Source organism: Dermatophagoides pteronyssinus, unplaced genomic scaffold (genome assembly GCF_027571235.1).
Source record: "Dermatophagoides pteronyssinus isolate colony J.1.1.1.1 unplaced genomic scaffold, Derpt_VIB-CSIC_2022.12 sq0063, whole genome shotgun sequence".
Taxonomy (NCBI): domain Eukaryota; kingdom Metazoa; phylum Arthropoda; class Arachnida; order Sarcoptiformes; family Pyroglyphidae; genus Dermatophagoides; species Dermatophagoides pteronyssinus.
Window position 1 is genome coordinate 38,276 of NW_027461582.1, and position 18,789 is coordinate 57,064.

The window sequence follows — 18,789 nt, forward strand, 5'->3', positions numbered from 1 at the left end:
CATTTTATGGAGAGAGAAAAAAAAACGAATTGAAAATTTTCAAAACCTAATCAATTAATTAACTAATTAGGTTAATTGATTGACGAACAAATTAGATAATGATGATTATAATGATGATTATTATTTTTTTTCTACTTAATTTCATTTCAAAAAATTAAATCAATAATGTGTGTTTTTTTGTTTGTTTTATTTGTTTTCACAATCATCACAATGGAAAATATAAACGAAAAACAAACAAACAAACACATCATTATTGTCGATGATTATTTTCATTCAAAATTTGGTAATTTAGTTGATTAATTTATTTATTTAGATTTCTTCTTTATTTTTGTTTTGTTTTGTTTGATGCAGAGATATTTTTGCCATTATCATCATCGTTTGTTGTTGTCTTTGATCATTTTGAATTGAAATGCATCACATGAATCACACATCACACAAAATTCTTGTTTAGGCGCGAAAGAAAATTCTTGTTTTGGTTATTTTTTCACCATTTTTTTCACTTGAAAAAAAACAAACAAAATCACCACCACCGTCCAATCGAAAAGGAAGACAAGACAACGAATGAACGAAATGAATCTCTGTTTTTATGACGATATATGAAAAATAAACCCAATACAAGAAGTTTTAGAAAAGATGTCTGTTCCGAAAATATACAAAATTTTTTCCATCATCATCATTTTGTTTGTTTGGTTGACTCTGGTTTTATCTGGTTGAATGAAAATTCCTTTCATTGAAATTCTCTGGGTTCCAATATACCCAATCTTCTTTCTTTTTTTTGGTTGCCTCTATTTTTTTTGGTGTTTGCTATATGCGTACCAACTAACAGAAAAAAAAGTGCCAGAAAAATGCGTAATGGAATTTTTTTCTTTTCTCCGGTGTTTTGGGTATCGGATTCGGGTCTTACACTTTTCTTTTGTCTGGTGTTTTGATTTGATTTTTTTTTTTGTTGGTGGTGGTGGTAGTGTTTGTTTTGTGAATGATTTAGCTTCATAAAAAGTGGGGAACTTGATTTTAATTGAAAAAAATGAAATCTTTAAATCATTTTTTTGGAGGGGGAGTGTGAGCAAAACAAACTTCAAAGGTGTGTGTTTGTTTGTTTTCGGTAACGCCGGGGTAGAAATAGAATCGAACAGAACAGAATCGAGAAGAAAAAAAATCAATCAATTATGCTGAAATGACAAATTTTTATTCTTTTTTTTTTTGTTGTTCCTGTTTTTTTTCAAATGAAAATTATCATCATCGTTTTGGTGTGTTAAATCAAATTAAATCAATAATGATAATAATAACAACGACGACGATGATGATGATGTAGAACAATATGTTGGTTGGTTGGTTGTTTGACATTTTCTTTTTTTTCTTTCTTTCTTTCCATTTTTAATCATGGTTCATTCATGTTTTCAATTGATGATGATAATGATGATGATGATGATGATGGTAAAAATTGAATGGGTCATCATTAATTTTGTTTTGTTTTCATTATCAAATCGATGATTAATGTTTTTCATTTAATTTTTAGTTTGTCAAGTTCAACCGGGTTCAAATATATTTCGGTTTTTGGAAAAACATATAAAATGAAAATTTTTTACCAAACGAAATTTCAATTGGTTTTTATTTTCAATTTTTTTTTGTTTTGACAATTTTTGCATCAATTTTCAATCTTTTTCAGCCAAAAAAAAATGTTTCGTTTACCTTTGTTCTTGATTTTATCGTCGTCATTGATGATGGTCGATTGTCGATCAATATTCAGTGAACAACAAGAAGAATTTTTATCTGAAATATTTCCACCCGAAACAATTAATGTTCAACAATTAGCCGAAATGGCAATGAATCCTGATGCCATAACTAATCATTCAATGTTATTGAATTTATTTACACAGGCAAATAATATTGTTAATCAAACCGGTGCTGATAGTGTTTTATTGGAAATTGATGATTTATCCAAAAATTCATCATCATCATCAAATAACAACAGTGTCAAAATATTGGCCGTTACCAATCCAAATGTACCAAGTCATGAAGATTTGATGAAAAAATTCAGATTATATTTTGTTAATTATACTGAAGAAGAATCATCGATTCCATTCCCAACCAGTGATGAATCAAAAATCATAAATCCATTATCATCATCATCATCGATTCTTGAATATAGTCGACCAACTTATTGGCAAATATTTGTTGATTTTTTACGTAATCAAGCTAATGCTGTAATCAGTGCTGCAATGATACCGATTAATGTTAGTGCTGAAGCCATTCTAAAATCAACACAAACACATGCTGAATATGTTATGTCTGGTTCATCATTAGGTTCAGTAATATCAGCACCGGTTATATTGAAATCAATATCAATACCAAATATTTTATCACAAAAAATTACCGATATAGCATCGAATCAGGTGAATAATTTAGAATTATTTAATGAACAAGCAAAATCAATGGCCGATAATGGTATACAATCATTTACATCTGGTTTAAATAATGGTACACAAATTGTATCAAATGTAACCGATCATTATGTTATACGTCCTATTGGTGCATTTACCGGTTTCAATTTAAATCTTACTGGTCATCATATGACAAATATTGGACAATCATTTTCAAATACTGGTTTAAATTTACATTTATTCGGTCAACGTGTTGGAACAAATGCAATTCATTTAGTTAGTGCTGGTGCAACTGCTATTGCTTGGGGAATGGATGATACTGTTAAATTATAAATTATTTTTTTTTTTACTTAATTCATTTAATTAATTATCGACCTTTGTTATTTGAAATTGATTTGATTTTTGAAATAAAAAAAAAAATAATAAATATTTGTTGGATTTTTTTTTTTAAAAAAGAAAAATTTACTTTATTTTTTTCAATATGAAATGAATTTTTGTGAATTTTTTGCTATCAAATCATATGTTAATTGATAATAATAATACAATTGTCGTTGTTTTAACATTAAATCATAATAAATTTGTCGAATACCAATATCAAAATGCGTTTGATAATCAATCAAATGTGGATTACGTTGCATTTTAGTAATCATACGAAATCTATGCATTAGAATTTGATGATAATTTGATGATGATTCTATCAATTGAAAAAATCGATAAAATTTTTTAATTGAAAATCAATGAAAATTTCAATAAAAAAAACAACTTACCCCGTATAGATTCAGCAAATTCATCCACACAATTTAAACAATAATCTTTTGTTTCAATATCAATATTTTGTTGTGAATTTGGTTGTGAACTTGATAACCGGTTATTATTATTAGCAAATTGTGATGGACGACAAAGTTGAATCGAACGTATAAATGATTTTGACCAATCTAAATAAAAATCTTCATATTTTTCTAATTGTTTCAATAAAATCATTAAATCTTGATCTGAATCAATATAACCATTATATGTTAAAAATAATGGTATCTGATGATAATTATAATTACAACAACAATGTTGTTGTTGTTGTTGTTTAGATTTTTGATTAAGTAAAAACATTTTTGACATGTTTGTTGCCTTCATTATGGTTGCATTGATGGTGGTGGTGGTAGTGATTTTTGTTGAATTTTTTTGTTTATCCATATGATCTTTATTCAAAGATTGATTACAGTTTTTTGTTGTTGTTTGGCTACCACCACCGTTGTTGCTATCATCAATATAATTAAAATCATCAATCATCGTTTGTAATTCTTTTATTTGTTGTGGAAATTGTTCAAATAATATTCTAAATGGTTGTAAAATAAATTGTAAACGTAATTGTGATATTTTTTGTGAACCACATACGTTTAAACGAAAATTATATAATCGATTTCGATCATTACCAACAATTGATTTTGCAGATTTTGCTGAACGGATAATTTTTTTATTCATTGTTTTTTGATGGCCTTCATTATCATCTTCATCGTTTGTTCGAGTCATTTTTTTTTTTGTTTCACTTGTCGTAAGTTAAATTATTTTGTTTTATCGGGATAAATTTTTGATTTATATTCTGGAATTTATAGGGAAAAAAAACAACAACAAAAATTAGAAAATTGAATTTTTGTAAATAAAAATTATATAAAAATTTTCGCACCTAGTAACGACATCTAGTGATGATAGTTTTTAACAATTTGATTTATGTATCGTAAAAGCGGGAAAAACAAAAATATTTGAAAAACGAAAAAAAAGAAGGTTATTGTTCGATTAATCAATCAATCAATCGATCGATCAATCGATTACATAAACAGCCCAAAAAAATACATTCATTTGGATGTTTATCTCTCTCTCTCTTATTTTGTTGTTTTTCTCTATGAAAATAAACAATTTTTTTTTGTTTACTTAATTCGCGACCAAAAACAGTTTGAAAAAAGTATTTATCTCGAAACACACACACACACACGACAAAAGAAAAACGTACGATCGTAATCAATCTCTGAAGCTTGTAATCGAACGTATTTTACCTTGAATTCTCCTTTCGTTTAAAACTCATTCGTAATTCGGCGATGATTTGTTATCAATCAACAACAACAACAAATTATTGCCATTTTGCTTCATTATGAATCAAAAGCAACAGCAAAAAAAAATCACCTTCAAAAAAAACAAACCAAATGATTCTGCTGAATCATGTTCAGGTTGCCTCCTTCCTTCTTCATCATCATCATCATATGAAATCTGGATAATCATCATATGAAATGAAATGACGATGATAATAAGCTTTTTTTCCTCTTCACCAATGTTTCTTTCCAAAAATTGTATAATAATGTATTGAACTTGAAAAACTATGAAATATCCCCATTTCAATGACAACAAATGTTTTTTTTCGCAATCAACCATAGTAACAAACAAACAAAATATGTTCGGTAATTAAAAATCAATCAAGAAAGAAACATTTTCTTTCGATTTTTTCATTCCGCATCGCAATCGATTCAATCAGAAAAAAATATTCCTATGAAAATTTTCCAATGTTTATCATTTTGTAACGAGTGTTTGTTTTTTTGGGTTTCAAAACATCATCAACAATAAGACATCAACAAGTGGTAAGCGATTTGTTTTTCTTACAGATTTTTCTCGTTTTCTCCATTGATTGATTGATTGATTGATTGATCGATGGATAAACCAAAATGGACAAAATCCATTTTCTCTCTGCTGCTAAGATAAGAATTTCTTTATCTTTTTCTTCTTTTCTCTGGTTACACACAATTATCACTTATTAATAAATCAATCAATCAATCCAAAAAACACAGCACACTTTTGGATGACAATTTTTTTTAGTTTATCACACCAAAAATAATAATAAACTTTGATTCATTCATTTGCGTGTGTTCAAAATCCAACAAAAAAAAAAAAAAAAACATGTGATAAGATGTATCCATCCATCCGTTTTTTCAAATCAAATCAATGATGTATGTATGTACATAAGACTTCTTTTTTTTTCTCTGTAATCTTCAAGTGTGCTTGTGTTTGATTGATTGATTAATCACTTGAATTGGATGCTTATGTGAGTGTGTGTGTGTGTGTGGATTCACGCAAGCATACACACGTATTTCTGTGTGTGTATATTGAGACAGAGAGAGAGAGAAAAAATCTAAATAAATAAATAAATCTAGCTGTTTTTTGTTTTCTGTTTCCACACACATATAAATACAACACATTGGATATTCCATTTCGATTGATACTTTTTGTTTTTCCTTTTCAAAAAAAAAAAATTATTATTATTTCATTTCATTTCAGCATTTGTGAATCGATTTTTTTTGTGTGTGTGTGAAACAACATTTCTTTCTTTTTTTAAAAACCAATTAATTTCCGATCGGGTAAGTGTCTATTTAATTTTTTTTGTTTCTTTGTTGAAATTGTTGTTTATTTGAATCATTTTCGATTTGATTTGTAACTTTGTTCCAATCGGAAACACACAAAGCAACACACAACCTTCAAAGGTCAATCCATCATTTTGTTTTTCATATTTTTCATTTTTGATTGGAAAAGTTTTTTTTTACGAAAAATTTTCCAATTTTTTTTCGAAACAAAAATGGAAAATTTTTCGTTGATAAAATGCAAAAAAAAAATGATGTGATAGTCAATGTGTGTTTATAAACTAAACTACTGCTATGTTTTTTTTAACTACCAAATTTGGTGGTTAATATACAAACAAATCAATCCAGAAGAAAAAAAAATTGATTTTCTGTTTTCTGATTTATCAGGTTAGACGGCGGTTAGATTGATCGATCGATCGATCGATCAATCAATCAATCAATCAAATCTTTCATTAAATGATTTGATAAATATGCTAATCACACACACACAAACAAACAAACACCAAAATCCATTATTATTATCATTATTATTGTCTAATCATGATAAAAGTGAAGTTAGAGGAAATGACGTTTTGTTTTTCCAATCAATCAATAGTTTATCAATTTTTCTATACTAAAAATAATCCAATCGATCGATCGATCGATCGAATAGTGTTCAATCCTCATTATCATCATCATCATCATCATCATCATTTTTCGTTTGTTTTTAGCATCCGTTTGAAACAAAAAAAGGGTAAGCATCTTATATGATTAGGATGATGTACGAAAAACGAAAGAAAATTCATTCAATAATAATACGGTAGTATAATACGGTAATACGGTAGTAGTGGTATATATCGGGTGTTTGGATGGGATGAAACAAAAAAAACAAGAATATTCTTTTCTTGTTTTTTTTTTTTGGTGAAAAAGTTCATTGAATTCATATGTGTTGCTATATTGCCTTCGTGCACCTTTTTGTTTGTTTTGTTTGTTCTGTTTCTGTGTATGCATTGGGGGATCCATTGATGATGATTTTTTTTTTTTTTTGGGTTCCATTTCAATCCACATCGTAACAATGAAAAAGTTCATTGAATTATGAGTGGATCATTCATTCATTCATTCATTCATTCATTCATTGAGAATTTCGACAACGACGACGAACGTGAATACAAAATCTACGCATCATTTTTTTTCCGTTTTGTTGGTTGGTTGAACGACATAGAAAAAATTTTGTTTGTTTGAATCAAAAAGTGACCAATAAACCAATACCTTGAACACACATCACAGGTTTGTTTGCTTGTGATTTTTTCTCCCATTGTAATATCCGTCAATCATTCATCATTAATGATTTGAATGATTCGAGATAAAAGTTTTCTAAAAGCAATAAAAATGTTTACCTAAAATCATGAGCCAAATTTAATCATCATGATCATGATGACGTTAATTTCATCAAAATTTGAAAAAAATCGTATGACTAAAATAACTGCAATTTTCAATCAAATAATTAAAAAAAAACATGTGAATATCATTATGGGTGATGGAGAAGAGGAGAATGAGAAAATATTTTCATATAACTGAATGTAATGAGTGGTGGTGAGAGTGGTGGTTGAGCCTTCATCTTTCCTTCTTTCTTTTTTTTGCATTTTTTACTGTTGATGTTTTTCTTAAAAAAATACATCTCTCTCTCTCTCTCTCTCTCTGCTTTTCGCAGTTAGAAAAACAACAACAACAACAGAAAATATGCTGCCAATCTAAATTCGTTTTTCGATTCTGAATATAGTGAAAAAGCAGAAAAAATTCTTAAGTTCATAAGTGCGTGCATTCTTCGTTACCGGATTAACTAAGAACAACAACAACAACAAAATAGTTATGAATGAAATGTTTTTTTTTACTTTCTTTCTGGTTGGTTGGTTAGTTAGTTAGAGATTCTTTGAAAAGAATATTTTTTTTTGGCTTGCAAAACGGTTGCATTAAAACAAACAAACACACAATTCTTGATTAATCATGGCTGTTGCTGGGGTTATTTTTTTCTTGTTTTAATAAAATATTCTCAGTGTAACCGATAATTGATACTCTGTCTGTATGTGTGTGTGTGAGAAATATGATTCATTCATATTTGGTTTCATTTTTCCTTTAAAAAAAACAAAGAAAAAGTTTGCTGCAATCATTTTTTGTCACACCACATATCACACACCGTATACACAACAACACACTCCTCACACACACCCGATATTGTATTTTGTTTTACAAAAAAATTTTATCAGTTTTTTCTTCTTTTCAAATAGGCAAAAAATCGAATGTTTTTCGGACCAAAATTAATCGATAAAATAAAAAACATTGAAAAATTGTGTTTGTTTATGGTGAACATTCTTATGTGTTTAACCCCCAAACCCCAAAAAAGACAATTGAAAAAAAATGAAAAATATTCATCAAAATAATCTTGATGAATTGTTTAAATCATCAAATGGATCGATTAATTTTCCAATAACCAATGATGGTGATGATGATGATAAATATCAAAAATTTCATCATAATGATAATGATGATAATCGATCATCATCAAAACCTTATCGAAAAATTTCCTGGAATATTACCACAACAACAACAACAACGACCAATCCACAATCATCATTACATCGTTCAAATTCATTGATACGTTTCAAGAATTTTGATCTATCAAATTATTATCATTCGAATTCGAATCAAAATCATCATCATCATGATCAACATTATCAAACATCAACACCATCAATTTATTTTAAAAATATCATCAATGATAATCATGATTCAAATCAATCATCATCGAACCAAATCAATGATCAATCAAAAATTGATCAACAACAACAATTAACAACAACATTAAATATTAAAGAAGATATTATTAGTTTATTACCATATAATCATCAAGTTGGTGGACATACACAAATAATGTTATTAAATCAATATACCCTTTGTAAACCATTAATACCAAAAGAATTGGATTTTTATCTAAACATTCCCAGGCAATTATTTGATTTTGTACCAAGATATAAAGGTGTTGTAAAAATTTGTCATAATGAAAGTATGTTACCAATATTATATCATCCGATAAGAAATTTATCATCATCATCGAATAATAATAAACATCAATCAAATGAAAATCAACAAAAACCAGAATTACGTGTACGATTATCGATTTGTAATGATGATCATCGTTTATTGGAATCGATAAGAATAGATCATTTTGAACAACAACAACAACAACGTGGATATAGTTCTCGTCCAAATCAAAAATGTAATTTTGAATCTTTTTCAACTGAACAACAAAGAATCATTTGTTTTTTTTCTTGTTTTCATTTTAGATTTTATGTTATTAGAAAATATAACATCCAATTATCATCTACCATGTATATTGGATTTGAAAATGGGTACCCGACAACATAGTGATGATGCATCGGATGAAAAACGTCGCCGTCAAATGGCAAAATGTGCATCAACAACATCCGCTACATTAGGTATTCGGATTTGTGGTATGCAAGTTTATCAGAAAAAATTATCATCAACATCGACAACATCGAAAAATCAATATAAATTATATCAACGTGATAAATATCATGGTCGTCGTATTAAAAATGAAAATGGTTTTCGTAATGAACTTGAGGTAATATTTCATTCAATTCAATTCTTTTCTTTCATTCATTAACCATTTCATTTTTCTTCTACCAAAAGATTTATTTCCATAATCGTACCTATCTAATTCGTCCAATCATATCAAGATTAAAACAATTAAAATTAAAAATAATTGAAACATTACGACAAACAACATTAAGATTTTTTTCCACATCATTATTAATTGTAACGGAAGGTTGTTTGGATGTTGTCAATCGTCACAATCAACGTCATCATCATCATCATCATCGGAGATTCTCCGACGATGAAGAAGACGAAGAAGAAGAAGATGCTGATTCAAATTCAGATGATTCAGATGATGAACATGATAATTATTTCTATCAATATGATAATTTTTATACTGCCCAAAATGATATAATCACCAATAATGACCATGATGACGATGATGATGATGATGATGATGAATGTACATCATCTAGTCTTGATTCAATGACTGAAGAATCACCATCAACATCCACATCATTTAATAATGTTGATAATAATAATAAAGATATTCTTTTTAATTGTAATCGTGATCATCCTCATCATCATTCTCGATCATCATCATCTGCAACTACCTGCACAAACAACAACATACCTGGATTCGATATTCGTTTGATTGATTTTGCACATACATCATTCAATTATCCATCATCATCAACAACACCATCATCATCATCATCATCATCATCAACATCACCGCCGCCGCCATCAACATCATCATGTGATTATGGTTTTATATTAGGAATTGATAATCTAATTCGTTTATTAAATGAAATATTATTCGATGCAATACGTGCACGTGTTTCAATGAATCACAATCACCATCATCAGCAACAACGTTTAAATAAACGTCGTCGTAGTAGTAATGGACAGAATTGGTTACAATTTCCTCATATTTATCCTACAAATAAAAAATTGATAAATTGTAATTTTAATAATAATAATGATAATGATGACTGTGATGATTAACACATGATTTGAACTTTGAACTTTGATTTGTCCCATGGTAGCCCGAATAATTTATTAACACTTTTTTATTATTTCTGAAAAAAATTATATAACCAAGTCAATAAAATTTTTCATTTATCTTTTCTTTTCAACCAAAAAAAAATAATGACAAATGTCGTTGATATTGTTCTTCCAATCGTTTCAATGCATTTAGATTATCATTATTAAAATGTTTCATCATTTCCATGTTTGTTGCGGTATATTCCATAAGTATAGATTTTTCCTGTAAAAAATGTTTGATTTGTCGCCAAAAAATCATATTATTGTTTTTTAAATCAAATGGTATTGATTTTTGAATTTGTTCCGAATGAAATTCATTCATATGATTAATAATATAATGATATGAATCTTTTAGCCAATAATCAATCTGTTGATCATTAAAACAAATTAAACATTTAAATTTTTGAAATGATGAATGTTCCATATAATGTTGTTTTTGATTATTACTATCAAATTCGGTAACAAGTTTCGGTTCAATAGGATTGAAACCTAATTTCAAACAAATTGGACATTGTGGATAAAATTCTTTAAAGCTATGTTGTTTCGATATAAATGTTTGTATCCAATTTTCAAAAAATTCATGACGAATTTTTTCATTTGAATCAAATAAATGTTGAATCAAATGATCACGAATTTTTTTCTTTAAAGAAAATTTTTCATCACAGAAAAAACAACAAAATTCATTCGTATTTTGATTAATAGCATTATTACGAACGTTAATAAATTTTCCATTATTTATATGATGATGATCACCATCATTCGATAATGTTTGAATGTTGTTGTTGTTGTTGATATTAGTGGAAAATTCATCATCATCACAATCATCATAATAAAGTAATGGAAATTCTGGATGTAAACGAACCAAATGTTGAATAGTTTCTTGAAATATATTCGAACAATATTTACAATAAAGACATTGATATCGATGTGGATTTTCAGCTATATGTTCAATACGGTATTTATCATAAAAATATTTCAATTTCAATGAAGAATTTTGTGGCGGTGTTTTTTGATAAATACAACGATTTTCTTGACAAACATTTTGATGACAAAATAATTGATGTAGATTAACATGATCAGCAGTTATGGCACGATATGAACAACAATTACATTGAAAATGTTGATTTTTATGTATCTTATCCAAATGAGTGATCAAAGCGATTGGACTTCGAAAATATCTTCTCTGAAATAAAAACGAAAAGATAAAATTTCCAATATAAAGGTAAATGAAAAAGAAAAACAAACATTTGAAGAATCTTTTAGAAAACAATATCGACAAAAATATTTCGTAAATTCATGTTCATGTTGAAGATGTGAATGAAAATCACTTTGTAAATTTGATGAAAATTTACATTGTTGAAGAAAACCACGTTCAAAACCGATACATTTATAAAAACCAGAAGAACAATTATCATTATTATCATTGATTAATAATGAATTATTTAAATTTGTTGGACAAAAATAAAGTTTTACGTTTGGATCCATATTTTTTCTTTTCTTTGCAAATGGAAAAATGTTTTCGAAACCAAATTCATTGCAAATTGATAGTCATCAAAGTTTAAATTTCGAAATTCGAATCAGCTGCTGTCAAAATCTACCCAAATAGTTTGGATTGGATGGAAAAAGATTCTTCCTCTCTCTCTCTCTCTCTTTCTCTCGGAACAAATAAGCTCCTCCCTTGAATATTGTGTCTTCAATATGGAGTATGGCGAACATCAAACGACGACGCGAGATTCATATGATATTAATGTAAATCAATGTTGTCAACAAACAAACAAACAAACAAACAAAAATCAAAAGATTCAATGATTATGATCATCGAATATAAACATTAATTATATTCAAGATTCAAGAAACCGCAAAAAAAGAAATTATGGGAATCAATCCACAACAACAACAATCGAACAATAATAGTTCAATAAATTATCAGATAACAACTATAAATCCACCAACAACAACAACAACATTGAATGGTGGTAATATTGGTTCGACAATTATCAGTAGTGGTGGTGGTGGTGGTAATATAATTGGAACAATCAATAATCTTGTTAATATGAATTTGACATCAGTATCAGTATCGGCGGCTACACCATCAACAATAACAACAACAACAACAGCTTCGACAACAATAACGAATAATCCAAATACGATTACGACAATAGCAACAACAACAAATAATAATAATAATAATAATGCATTATCTTTATGTTGTTTGATTGAAAATGGTACAAAATGTACAAGAAATGCAGGTAATGCATCATATTCGAAACGTATCGAAAAACAGGTAGCCCAAAGAAAATTACAGCTAATTGTTGATCCACGTTCATCACATGCATATATTTGTGAACATCATAAACAAATAATACAATCAATTCGTACGAATAGTAAACGTAAACGTAAAGATGTAAATATGATTGGTAATGATGATGGTATCGGTATGATTGATGATGAACTTTCAATGAATGATTTTAATGGTTTAATGAATGATTCATCAAATGAAATGATACAACATTCAATTGTACCATCAATAATGAATGTAAATTCATCTATACATCATCATCATTCTCATCATCATATGAATAATAGTGGAAAATATGGATTACAACATCATCAACAACAACAACAGCAACCATCATCATATACATCAACAACATCATCATCACCAATAGATTTTCATAGTTTACAAGTAAATACATTACGTAAATATAAACGTCATTTTCGTTTACCAATTAAACATGCAAGTAATAAAAATCAATTAGCTGATGTAAGTATAAATTTAATTACGAAAGTAAAATTTTTCTAATTAATATTTTTTCTTAATTACATAACAAAAAAAAAATAGGAAATTCAACGACATTTTCGTTCATTGGATGTAAATGAAAAAGATGTTATCAATAAATTTATGTATATGGTAAAAAATGGTAACAACAACAACAACAATTCGAATAATAATAATGGTAATGGTAAATCGAATGAATTTAATAATTCAAAAGAATGAAATGATATTACCATCCTTTTTTCATCATCATCATCAACAAAATTATCATCAAAAATCATCGATTTTGTCGCACATTCTTTTTTTCCTCAATGAATTAAATATTCTCTTTTTTTTTCTGTTCATTTTCGTCTGTAGAAACAGAAGAATATTCTATATTTTTTTTTGCATGAAAACACACTTTGAATAAATAAAAAAATCAATTTTTCGTTCATTAATAATTATCCTAAAATTTATTTCATTTCATTTCTTAAATATAGATGTATGTGTATGGTGTGTGTAAAGAGGGAAGAAACGATGGAATCTGTAAAATTTTTAAATAATTTTTTTTGTTGTTGTTAAGAATCAAAGAAATGATAGAGCTGTTTGATACAATTTTCAAATGTTGTTGTTAATGTTTCATTCATTTGGTTGATTGTTCCAAATAGGCAATCAAATCTTCTCTATCTTGTGCTTTTTTCAGACCAACAAACACCATTTTTGTACCGGGTATGTATTTTTTTGGATTTTCCAAATATTCGAATAATGTATCATGACTCCATGTGATTCCTTTGGATTTGAGAAAAAGATTAATTTGAATTTGCTAAAACTTGAATGAGATTCAAACCTTTTTTAATATTTGCATCGGTATATTCGAAACCGGGTGCTTGGCCAGTTTTACGGCCAATCAAACCATTTAGATTTGGACCAGTTTTATGGCCACCATCTTTTTCGACCGTATGACATTGAGCACAACGTTGTACAAAAATTTTCTTTCCTTTTTCGGCGTTTCCAGCTCCCATTTTTTTTTTTAAATCGTCGCTGTTGTTGTTGGTGTTTGGAAAAATAAATTAAAATAAAAATCTAAATTTAACAATAACCTAAATGAATAAATAATTAAGTAAATTCTAAAGAAAAAAAATTAAAAAAAATTAATTAAAAATCGAATCAAAAAACAGAAAAAAAATCGAAACATACAAATCCGGCGCGAGGATGATAATGAAAAAGAAAATTGTTCTTCAAAATTCAATGTAAAAGGACAATCACTATAAATACTGATGATGATGATGATACACACACACAGCAAGCAAGCAAGAAAATGTGCAATAAGAATACACGACATTCTAAAATCAAATCGCTTCTGCGCATCCATTTTTGTTGATTTCATCATGGCCATTTCTTACTTTCAATTGAACCACTACCTTTTTCGCTGGATTTAACCTTTTTAGTTTGTAACAAGAACAATTCGATTTCGAATACCGTTCATAAAAAAGGTGACGGAATTTCTAATTTGAAAAGATATTAATTTTGTAAATTTATTTGTTTTTTTTTTTGTTTCTGATTATTAGGTTTATGTAAATTTTAAAAAAAAGAAAAATTTAAAAATTTCAGTTTCATTAATGATCAAGGTAAATCAGTAATTATTCGCATTGTATTTGTATAACCAGAACCTTGTCGCCAACCAGTTATCAATACAACTGAATCACCTGATTGAATAAAACCACGTTTCCTTCCATATTGAATACCAAATTCAATTCTAGCATCCATATCATTCGTCCATTCTTCTTTACGTGGTTGTGTATAATAAATTGGTAATAATCCACGGAAAAGATGTGCCTGTTGTGAAACTTGTCTACTTCTTGATATGGCAATTATTGGACATCTTGGTCGATATTTTGCAACTGTATAAGCACTTTGCCCGGTCGATGTAATAACAATAATGGCCGAAGCTTCAACTTTTAATGATGCACAAACAGCTGCAATAGCTGTTGCTGTTGTTGCATTTGTTGGTGGTGGTGTCATATAATCAAGTTCATGAAATAAATTTCTTGAATGTATAGCTGCTTCAGCTTCCAAACAAATACGATGCATCATTTGAACGGATTCAACTGGATAATTTCCTTTAGCCGATTCCCCCGATAACATTACACAATCCGATCCATCCAATACAGCATTGGCAACATCCGATACTTCAGCACGTGTTGGTCTTGGTTTTTTAATCATACTTTCTAGCATATGTGTTGCACAAATTACCGATTTACCAGCCGTATTACATTTAGCTATCATCATTTTATGTGCTAAAAGAACTTTTTCCGGTGGTATTTCAATACCAAGATCACCACGTGCTACCATAATACCATCACTAATTTCAAGAATTTCATCAATTTTTTTAACACCTTCATGATTTTCAATTTTCGATATTATTTTAATTGTTTCACCACCATTTTGTTTCAAAAAATCTCTTATAACTTTAACACCATCAGCATTACGTATGAATGATGCAAAAACAATATCAACTTGTTGTTCAATACCAAACAAAAGATCATTTTTATCTTTTTCCGATAATGCTGGTAAATCTACTAATGTACCAGGTAGATTAACACCTTTATTCGAACCAACTGAACCACCATTTTCAACTAAACAATCAAGATAATCTGAACCTTTTTCTTTGACCAACAATGAAATAAGTCCATCATCGATGAATATTTTACTGTTAATATTTACAACTTTAACCAGATTTTTATAATCAATATAAAGAATTTTGGATGATCCACGTTCACGATAAGCATCATCAACTGTTATACGAATCATTTGATTTTTAATCAATTCTACTTCAGCTGTTGGACCTTGTTCCAATAGGCCGGTACGAATTTCTGGTCCTTTTGTATCCAATGCAATAGCAACAGGTAAAAATTGTTCATCATAATCAGCGGCTGCAATTTTTACTGCTTTACGTACATTTTCAATTAATTCACGATGAAAATCATATGTACCATGTGAAAAATTTAAACGTGCAATATTCATACCGGAACGTATCATTTTTACTAATATATCAACATTTTTGGATGCCGGTCCAATTGTACAGATAATACCGGTCAAACGTTCATATGGTATTTCAGCATCAATATCTAATGAACTTAAATGATCAAGCATATAGCTTGTATCTTTATCTTTACGATATTTACTTGAACTTCTTTTCAAATTTGACATGATTTTTTTTAACACAAACACAAAGAAAAACTTATTAAAACAAACAAAAAAATGAATAAAATGGATTGAATGCATTCATTTTTATATGGATGTATTCGTTTGCTTATCAATCACTCAAACGATAATACATGTCACAGAAACGTGATCCACTTTTTTTTTCTTTTTTTTTTGATTTATATTGATAAAATCAAATTTCCATAGTAACCAATTTGCCTTTGATAATCTTATTGATGTGATATTATTTTTCAATTCATTTATATGATGATCTGGTTTTGAATTAACCAAAAAAACTATCAAATCACCTATTTGATAATCATCAACTAAAATTAGAATTAATGTTATTTCCGGAACCGTAATCGTTTTTTTTCAAAAATTCGCGCGCTTTTAGATGATTTGACAAAAAAAACGAAACATTGTTTATGAACGGACGTTAAAATCACGTTGTTTTTTTCAATTGCGCTAGTAGCGCCACTAACATTGAGTTTTGTTGACGGTAACAAAACGAACTAAAAATCCATCGATTGTTTTTTTTTGTTCGATTGTTGTTTCGTTTTTAACGAAAAAAACGATGCTCGTTTGATATTCTTTTTTTTCGCTCGCAATTCGATTTCGATATTTTTTTTTTTTTACTTTAATGTTGGCCCATTCGGTGTGTGTGACCATCAAAAGTATCGATATATCAATATTTTTGAAATTTTGTATCGTTTACGATTTTTTCCATTTACCCGCGCTCTTCTTTATTTTTTTCGATTTGATTTTCTTTTTTCTTTTTGATGATTTTAGATTTTTTTTCTCTCCATTATCTCATATTTTTATTTTTATTTTTCAGAAAGTTACAAATTCGATTGAAACATTGATTTTTTCACGTTGTTGATCATATTTCTCACAAAATAAATAAACAACGAAAAGAAAAAAAAAGAAAATGTCTGAAACTAAAACAAAAAATTCACGTTCACCAATATGGCATTATTTTGAACCAGTTGATGTTAAAAATACAAAATGTTTACTATGTGAAAGTACATATCGTAATTCGGGTAATACAACAAATCTTATTGATCATTTAAAACGTAAACATCGTAATGAATATAATCATGTTGCTGAAATGATGAAAAATATATCGATGGGAACGATAACGAATAAAAATAATAATAATAATAATAATAATGGTGGTGGTGGTGATGAAACTGAAATACCGATCGCTATTGATGCTATTAATTCAAATAATAATAATAATAATAATAAACAAGAACAATCAACGGAAATTATTGATGATGATGATGATGATGAACAACCACAAATAATACAATCATCATCATCAATGGATAATCATAATGTTAATGATCATAACGATCATAATGTTGTTGATGTTGATGATGATGATGGACATGGTGGTGATAAAAATCAATCAGAATTAGAAAATGTTGATAATATTCAAGTTGTTCGGGTAAGTTTGTTTTTTTTGTCATTATAAATTAATCGATTTGTAATTTTAAAAAAATATAATTATAACTTAGGTTGTACCATTACCACATGCACGTTCCGAAGTATGGACTTATTTTGGTTTTGTTGCCAATGATGATGGTCAAATAATGGATCGTACAAAAGTTGTTTGTAAAATATGTGCATCAACATTTTGTTATTCCGGAAATACAACAAATTTTTATTCACATTTAAAATCGATGCATTCAGAAGTACAGATGCGTAATACACCAACATCGAAAACATCACGTCAATTAAAACGATCATATTCAAATTTTATGGATGATACTATTGGTAATGATAGTATGGATATTGTCGGTACATCAAATGATAGTTATTATCATTCAAATAATAATAATAATAATAATAATATTGGTCAAATAACAATTGAAGATGAACCATTACCTGATCGTAGTTTAGATAGTATAATATTTGTTGATGATATAACACAATGTTTAATTGATTTTCTTGTTACTGATTGTCGACCATTATGTGTATTACAAGGAAAAGGATTTCAACGTTTATTACGGCTATTAGCACCTGGTTATATAATGCCTGATAAACAACGTTTATCAAATCAATTACGTAAACGTTATGATGAATTACGTAAAACTGATCATGAACCATCAACAATGGAAAAATTTGATAATCTATAACATAGAAAACATCAAAAAAAAACCGCTAGTTATCATCCATACATATTCCATTCATCATCATTTCAAAAATCATCATCACTTCTTTTTTTTGGTCAAACAACCGCGAAAACTATTTTCACACACACACAAAATCAATCTTTTCCAATTCTTTTTTTTTCCAAACATTTAGTAAAAAAACAAAGTTAATTTGTTAAAATCTCTTTTCTCGCTTTTTGTTTGTCTATTTCATTTTATTTCATTTTTTTCGAAAACAAAAAATTTGAAGAAAAATTGTT

General features: G+C 28.1%; 8 protein-coding genes across 9 annotated transcripts; 4 read left to right on the plus strand and 4 right to left on the minus strand.

The window, feature by feature from the left end:
* The first annotated feature begins 1,590 nt into the window (after window positions 1-1,590).
* LOC113792183 (uncharacterized) lies at window positions 1,591-2,810 on the plus strand. The gene has a single exon (XM_027342087.2). It carries the CDS (start codon window positions 1,677-1,679, stop codon window positions 2,712-2,714), a length of 1,038 nt encoding a protein of 345 aa, XP_027197888.2. The 5' UTR covers window positions 1,591-1,676; the 3' UTR covers window positions 2,715-2,810.
* Window positions 2,811-2,846: 36 nt separating this feature from the next.
* Window positions 2,847-4,021, minus strand: LOC113792284 (uncharacterized). The gene is made up of 2 exons (XM_075824270.1): window positions 3,149-4,021; window positions 2,847-3,075 (listed from the first exon to the last, which is right to left on the minus strand). Exons 1-2 carry the CDS (start codon window positions 3,903-3,905, stop codon window positions 2,858-2,860), a joined length of 975 nt encoding a protein of 324 aa, XP_075680385.1. The 5' UTR covers window positions 3,906-4,021; the 3' UTR covers window positions 2,847-2,857.
* A 1,531-nt stretch (window positions 4,022-5,552) lies between these two features.
* On the plus strand, window positions 5,553-10,499 carry LOC113792167 (uncharacterized). 2 transcript variants are annotated; one of them, XM_075824265.1, is made up of 4 exons: window positions 5,553-5,776; window positions 8,041-9,029; window positions 9,097-9,395; window positions 9,464-10,499. In XM_075824265.1, exons 2-4 carry the CDS (start codon window positions 8,171-8,173, stop codon window positions 10,373-10,375), a joined length of 2,070 nt encoding a protein of 689 aa, XP_075680380.1. In that variant the 5' UTR covers window positions 5,553-5,776; window positions 8,041-8,170; the 3' UTR covers window positions 10,376-10,499. The 2 variants fall into 2 exon arrangements, with proteins under 2 accessions (XP_075680380.1, XP_027197871.2); XM_027342070.2 differs by lacking the exon at window positions 5,553-5,776 and having other exon boundaries at window positions 7,821-9,029.
* A 3-nt stretch (window positions 10,500-10,502) lies between these two features.
* LOC113792168 (uncharacterized) lies at window positions 10,503-12,013 on the minus strand. The gene is made up of 2 exons (XM_027342071.2): window positions 11,660-12,013; window positions 10,503-11,597 (listed from the first exon to the last, which is right to left on the minus strand). Exons 1-2 carry the CDS (start codon window positions 11,897-11,899, stop codon window positions 10,503-10,505), a joined length of 1,335 nt encoding a protein of 444 aa, XP_027197872.2. The 5' UTR covers window positions 11,900-12,013.
* A 111-nt stretch (window positions 12,014-12,124) lies between these two features.
* On the plus strand, window positions 12,125-13,630 carry Sap30 (SIN3-associated polypeptide 30). The gene is made up of 2 exons (XM_027342073.2): window positions 12,125-13,178; window positions 13,257-13,630. The coding sequence occupies exons 1-2, from the start codon at window positions 12,288-12,290 to the stop codon at window positions 13,410-13,412; spliced, it is 1,047 nt and encodes a 348-aa protein (XP_027197874.2). The 5' UTR covers window positions 12,125-12,287; the 3' UTR covers window positions 13,413-13,630.
* LOC113792170 (cytochrome c-like) lies at window positions 13,613-14,500 on the minus strand. Its single transcript, XM_027342074.2, has 3 exons — window positions 14,367-14,500; window positions 14,017-14,296; window positions 13,613-13,958 (listed from the first exon to the last, which is right to left on the minus strand). Exons 2-3 carry the CDS (start codon window positions 14,189-14,191, stop codon window positions 13,813-13,815), a joined length of 321 nt encoding a protein of 106 aa, XP_027197875.1. The 5' UTR covers window positions 14,192-14,296; window positions 14,367-14,500; the 3' UTR covers window positions 13,613-13,812.
* A 171-nt stretch (window positions 14,501-14,671) lies between these two features.
* On the minus strand, window positions 14,672-16,455 carry LOC142646125 (pyruvate kinase-like). Its single transcript, XM_075824266.1, has one exon. It carries the CDS (start codon window positions 16,452-16,454, stop codon window positions 14,793-14,795), a length of 1,662 nt encoding a protein of 553 aa, XP_075680381.1. The 5' UTR covers window position 16,455; the 3' UTR covers window positions 14,672-14,792.
* A 464-nt stretch (window positions 16,456-16,919) lies between these two features.
* Window positions 16,920-18,715, plus strand: LOC113792219 (uncharacterized). Its single transcript, XM_075824269.1, has 3 exons — window positions 16,920-17,047; window positions 17,209-17,823; window positions 17,894-18,715. Exons 2-3 carry the CDS (start codon window positions 17,302-17,304, stop codon window positions 18,512-18,514), a joined length of 1,143 nt encoding a protein of 380 aa, XP_075680384.1. The 5' UTR covers window positions 16,920-17,047; window positions 17,209-17,301; the 3' UTR covers window positions 18,515-18,715.
* The last annotated feature ends 74 nt before the right edge of the window (window positions 18,716-18,789 follow it).

Bases quoted from the DNA above. Each gene is read 5' to 3' on its own strand.
- LOC113792183 (XM_027342087.2), top strand. From the start codon at position 1,677: ATGTTTCGTTTACCTTTGTTCTTGATTTTATCGTCGTCATTGATGATG.
- LOC113792284 (XM_075824270.1), bottom strand. From the start codon at position 3,905: ATGACTCGAACAAACGATGAAGATGATAATGAAGGCCATCAAAAAACA. The intron at 3,076-3,148 runs GTAAGTTGTTTT...TTCAATTGATAG, and splicing joins ATTTGCTGAATCTATACGGG to AATCATCATCAAATTATCAT.
- LOC113792167 (XM_075824265.1), top strand. From the start codon at position 8,171: ATGAAAAATATTCATCAAAATAATCTTGATGAATTGTTTAAATCATCA. The intron at 9,030-9,096 runs GTAATTTTGAAT...TTTTCATTTTAG, and splicing joins TTCTCGTCCAAATCAAAAAT to ATTTTATGTTATTAGAAAAT. The intron at 9,396-9,463 runs GTAATATTTCAT...TTCTACCAAAAG, and splicing joins GTTTTCGTAATGAACTTGAG to ATTTATTTCCATAATCGTAC.
- LOC113792168 (XM_027342071.2), bottom strand. From the start codon at position 11,899: ATGGATCCAAACGTAAAACTTTATTTTTGTCCAACAAATTTAAATAAT. The intron at 11,598-11,659 runs GTTTGTTTTTCT...TTTTTATTTCAG, and splicing joins TTCTAAAAGATTCTTCAAAT to AGAAGATATTTTCGAAGTCC.
- Sap30 (XM_027342073.2), top strand. From the start codon at position 12,288: ATGGGAATCAATCCACAACAACAACAATCGAACAATAATAGTTCAATA. The intron at 13,179-13,256 runs GTAAGTATAAAT...AAAAAAAAATAG, and splicing joins ATAAAAATCAATTAGCTGAT to GAAATTCAACGACATTTTCG.
- LOC113792170 (XM_027342074.2), bottom strand. From the start codon at position 14,191: ATGGGAGCTGGAAACGCCGAAAAAGGAAAGAAAATTTTTGTACAACGT. The intron at 13,959-14,016 runs GTTTGAATCTCA...TCAAATCCAAAG, and splicing joins CGATGCAAATATTAAAAAAG to GAATCACATGGAGTCATGAT.
- LOC142646125 (XM_075824266.1), bottom strand. From the start codon at position 16,454: ATGCATTCAATCCATTTTATTCATTTTTTTGTTTGTTTTAATAAGTTT.
- LOC113792219 (XM_075824269.1), top strand. From the start codon at position 17,302: ATGTCTGAAACTAAAACAAAAAATTCACGTTCACCAATATGGCATTAT. The intron at 17,824-17,893 runs GTAAGTTTGTTT...ATTATAACTTAG, and splicing joins ATAATATTCAAGTTGTTCGG to GTTGTACCATTACCACATGC.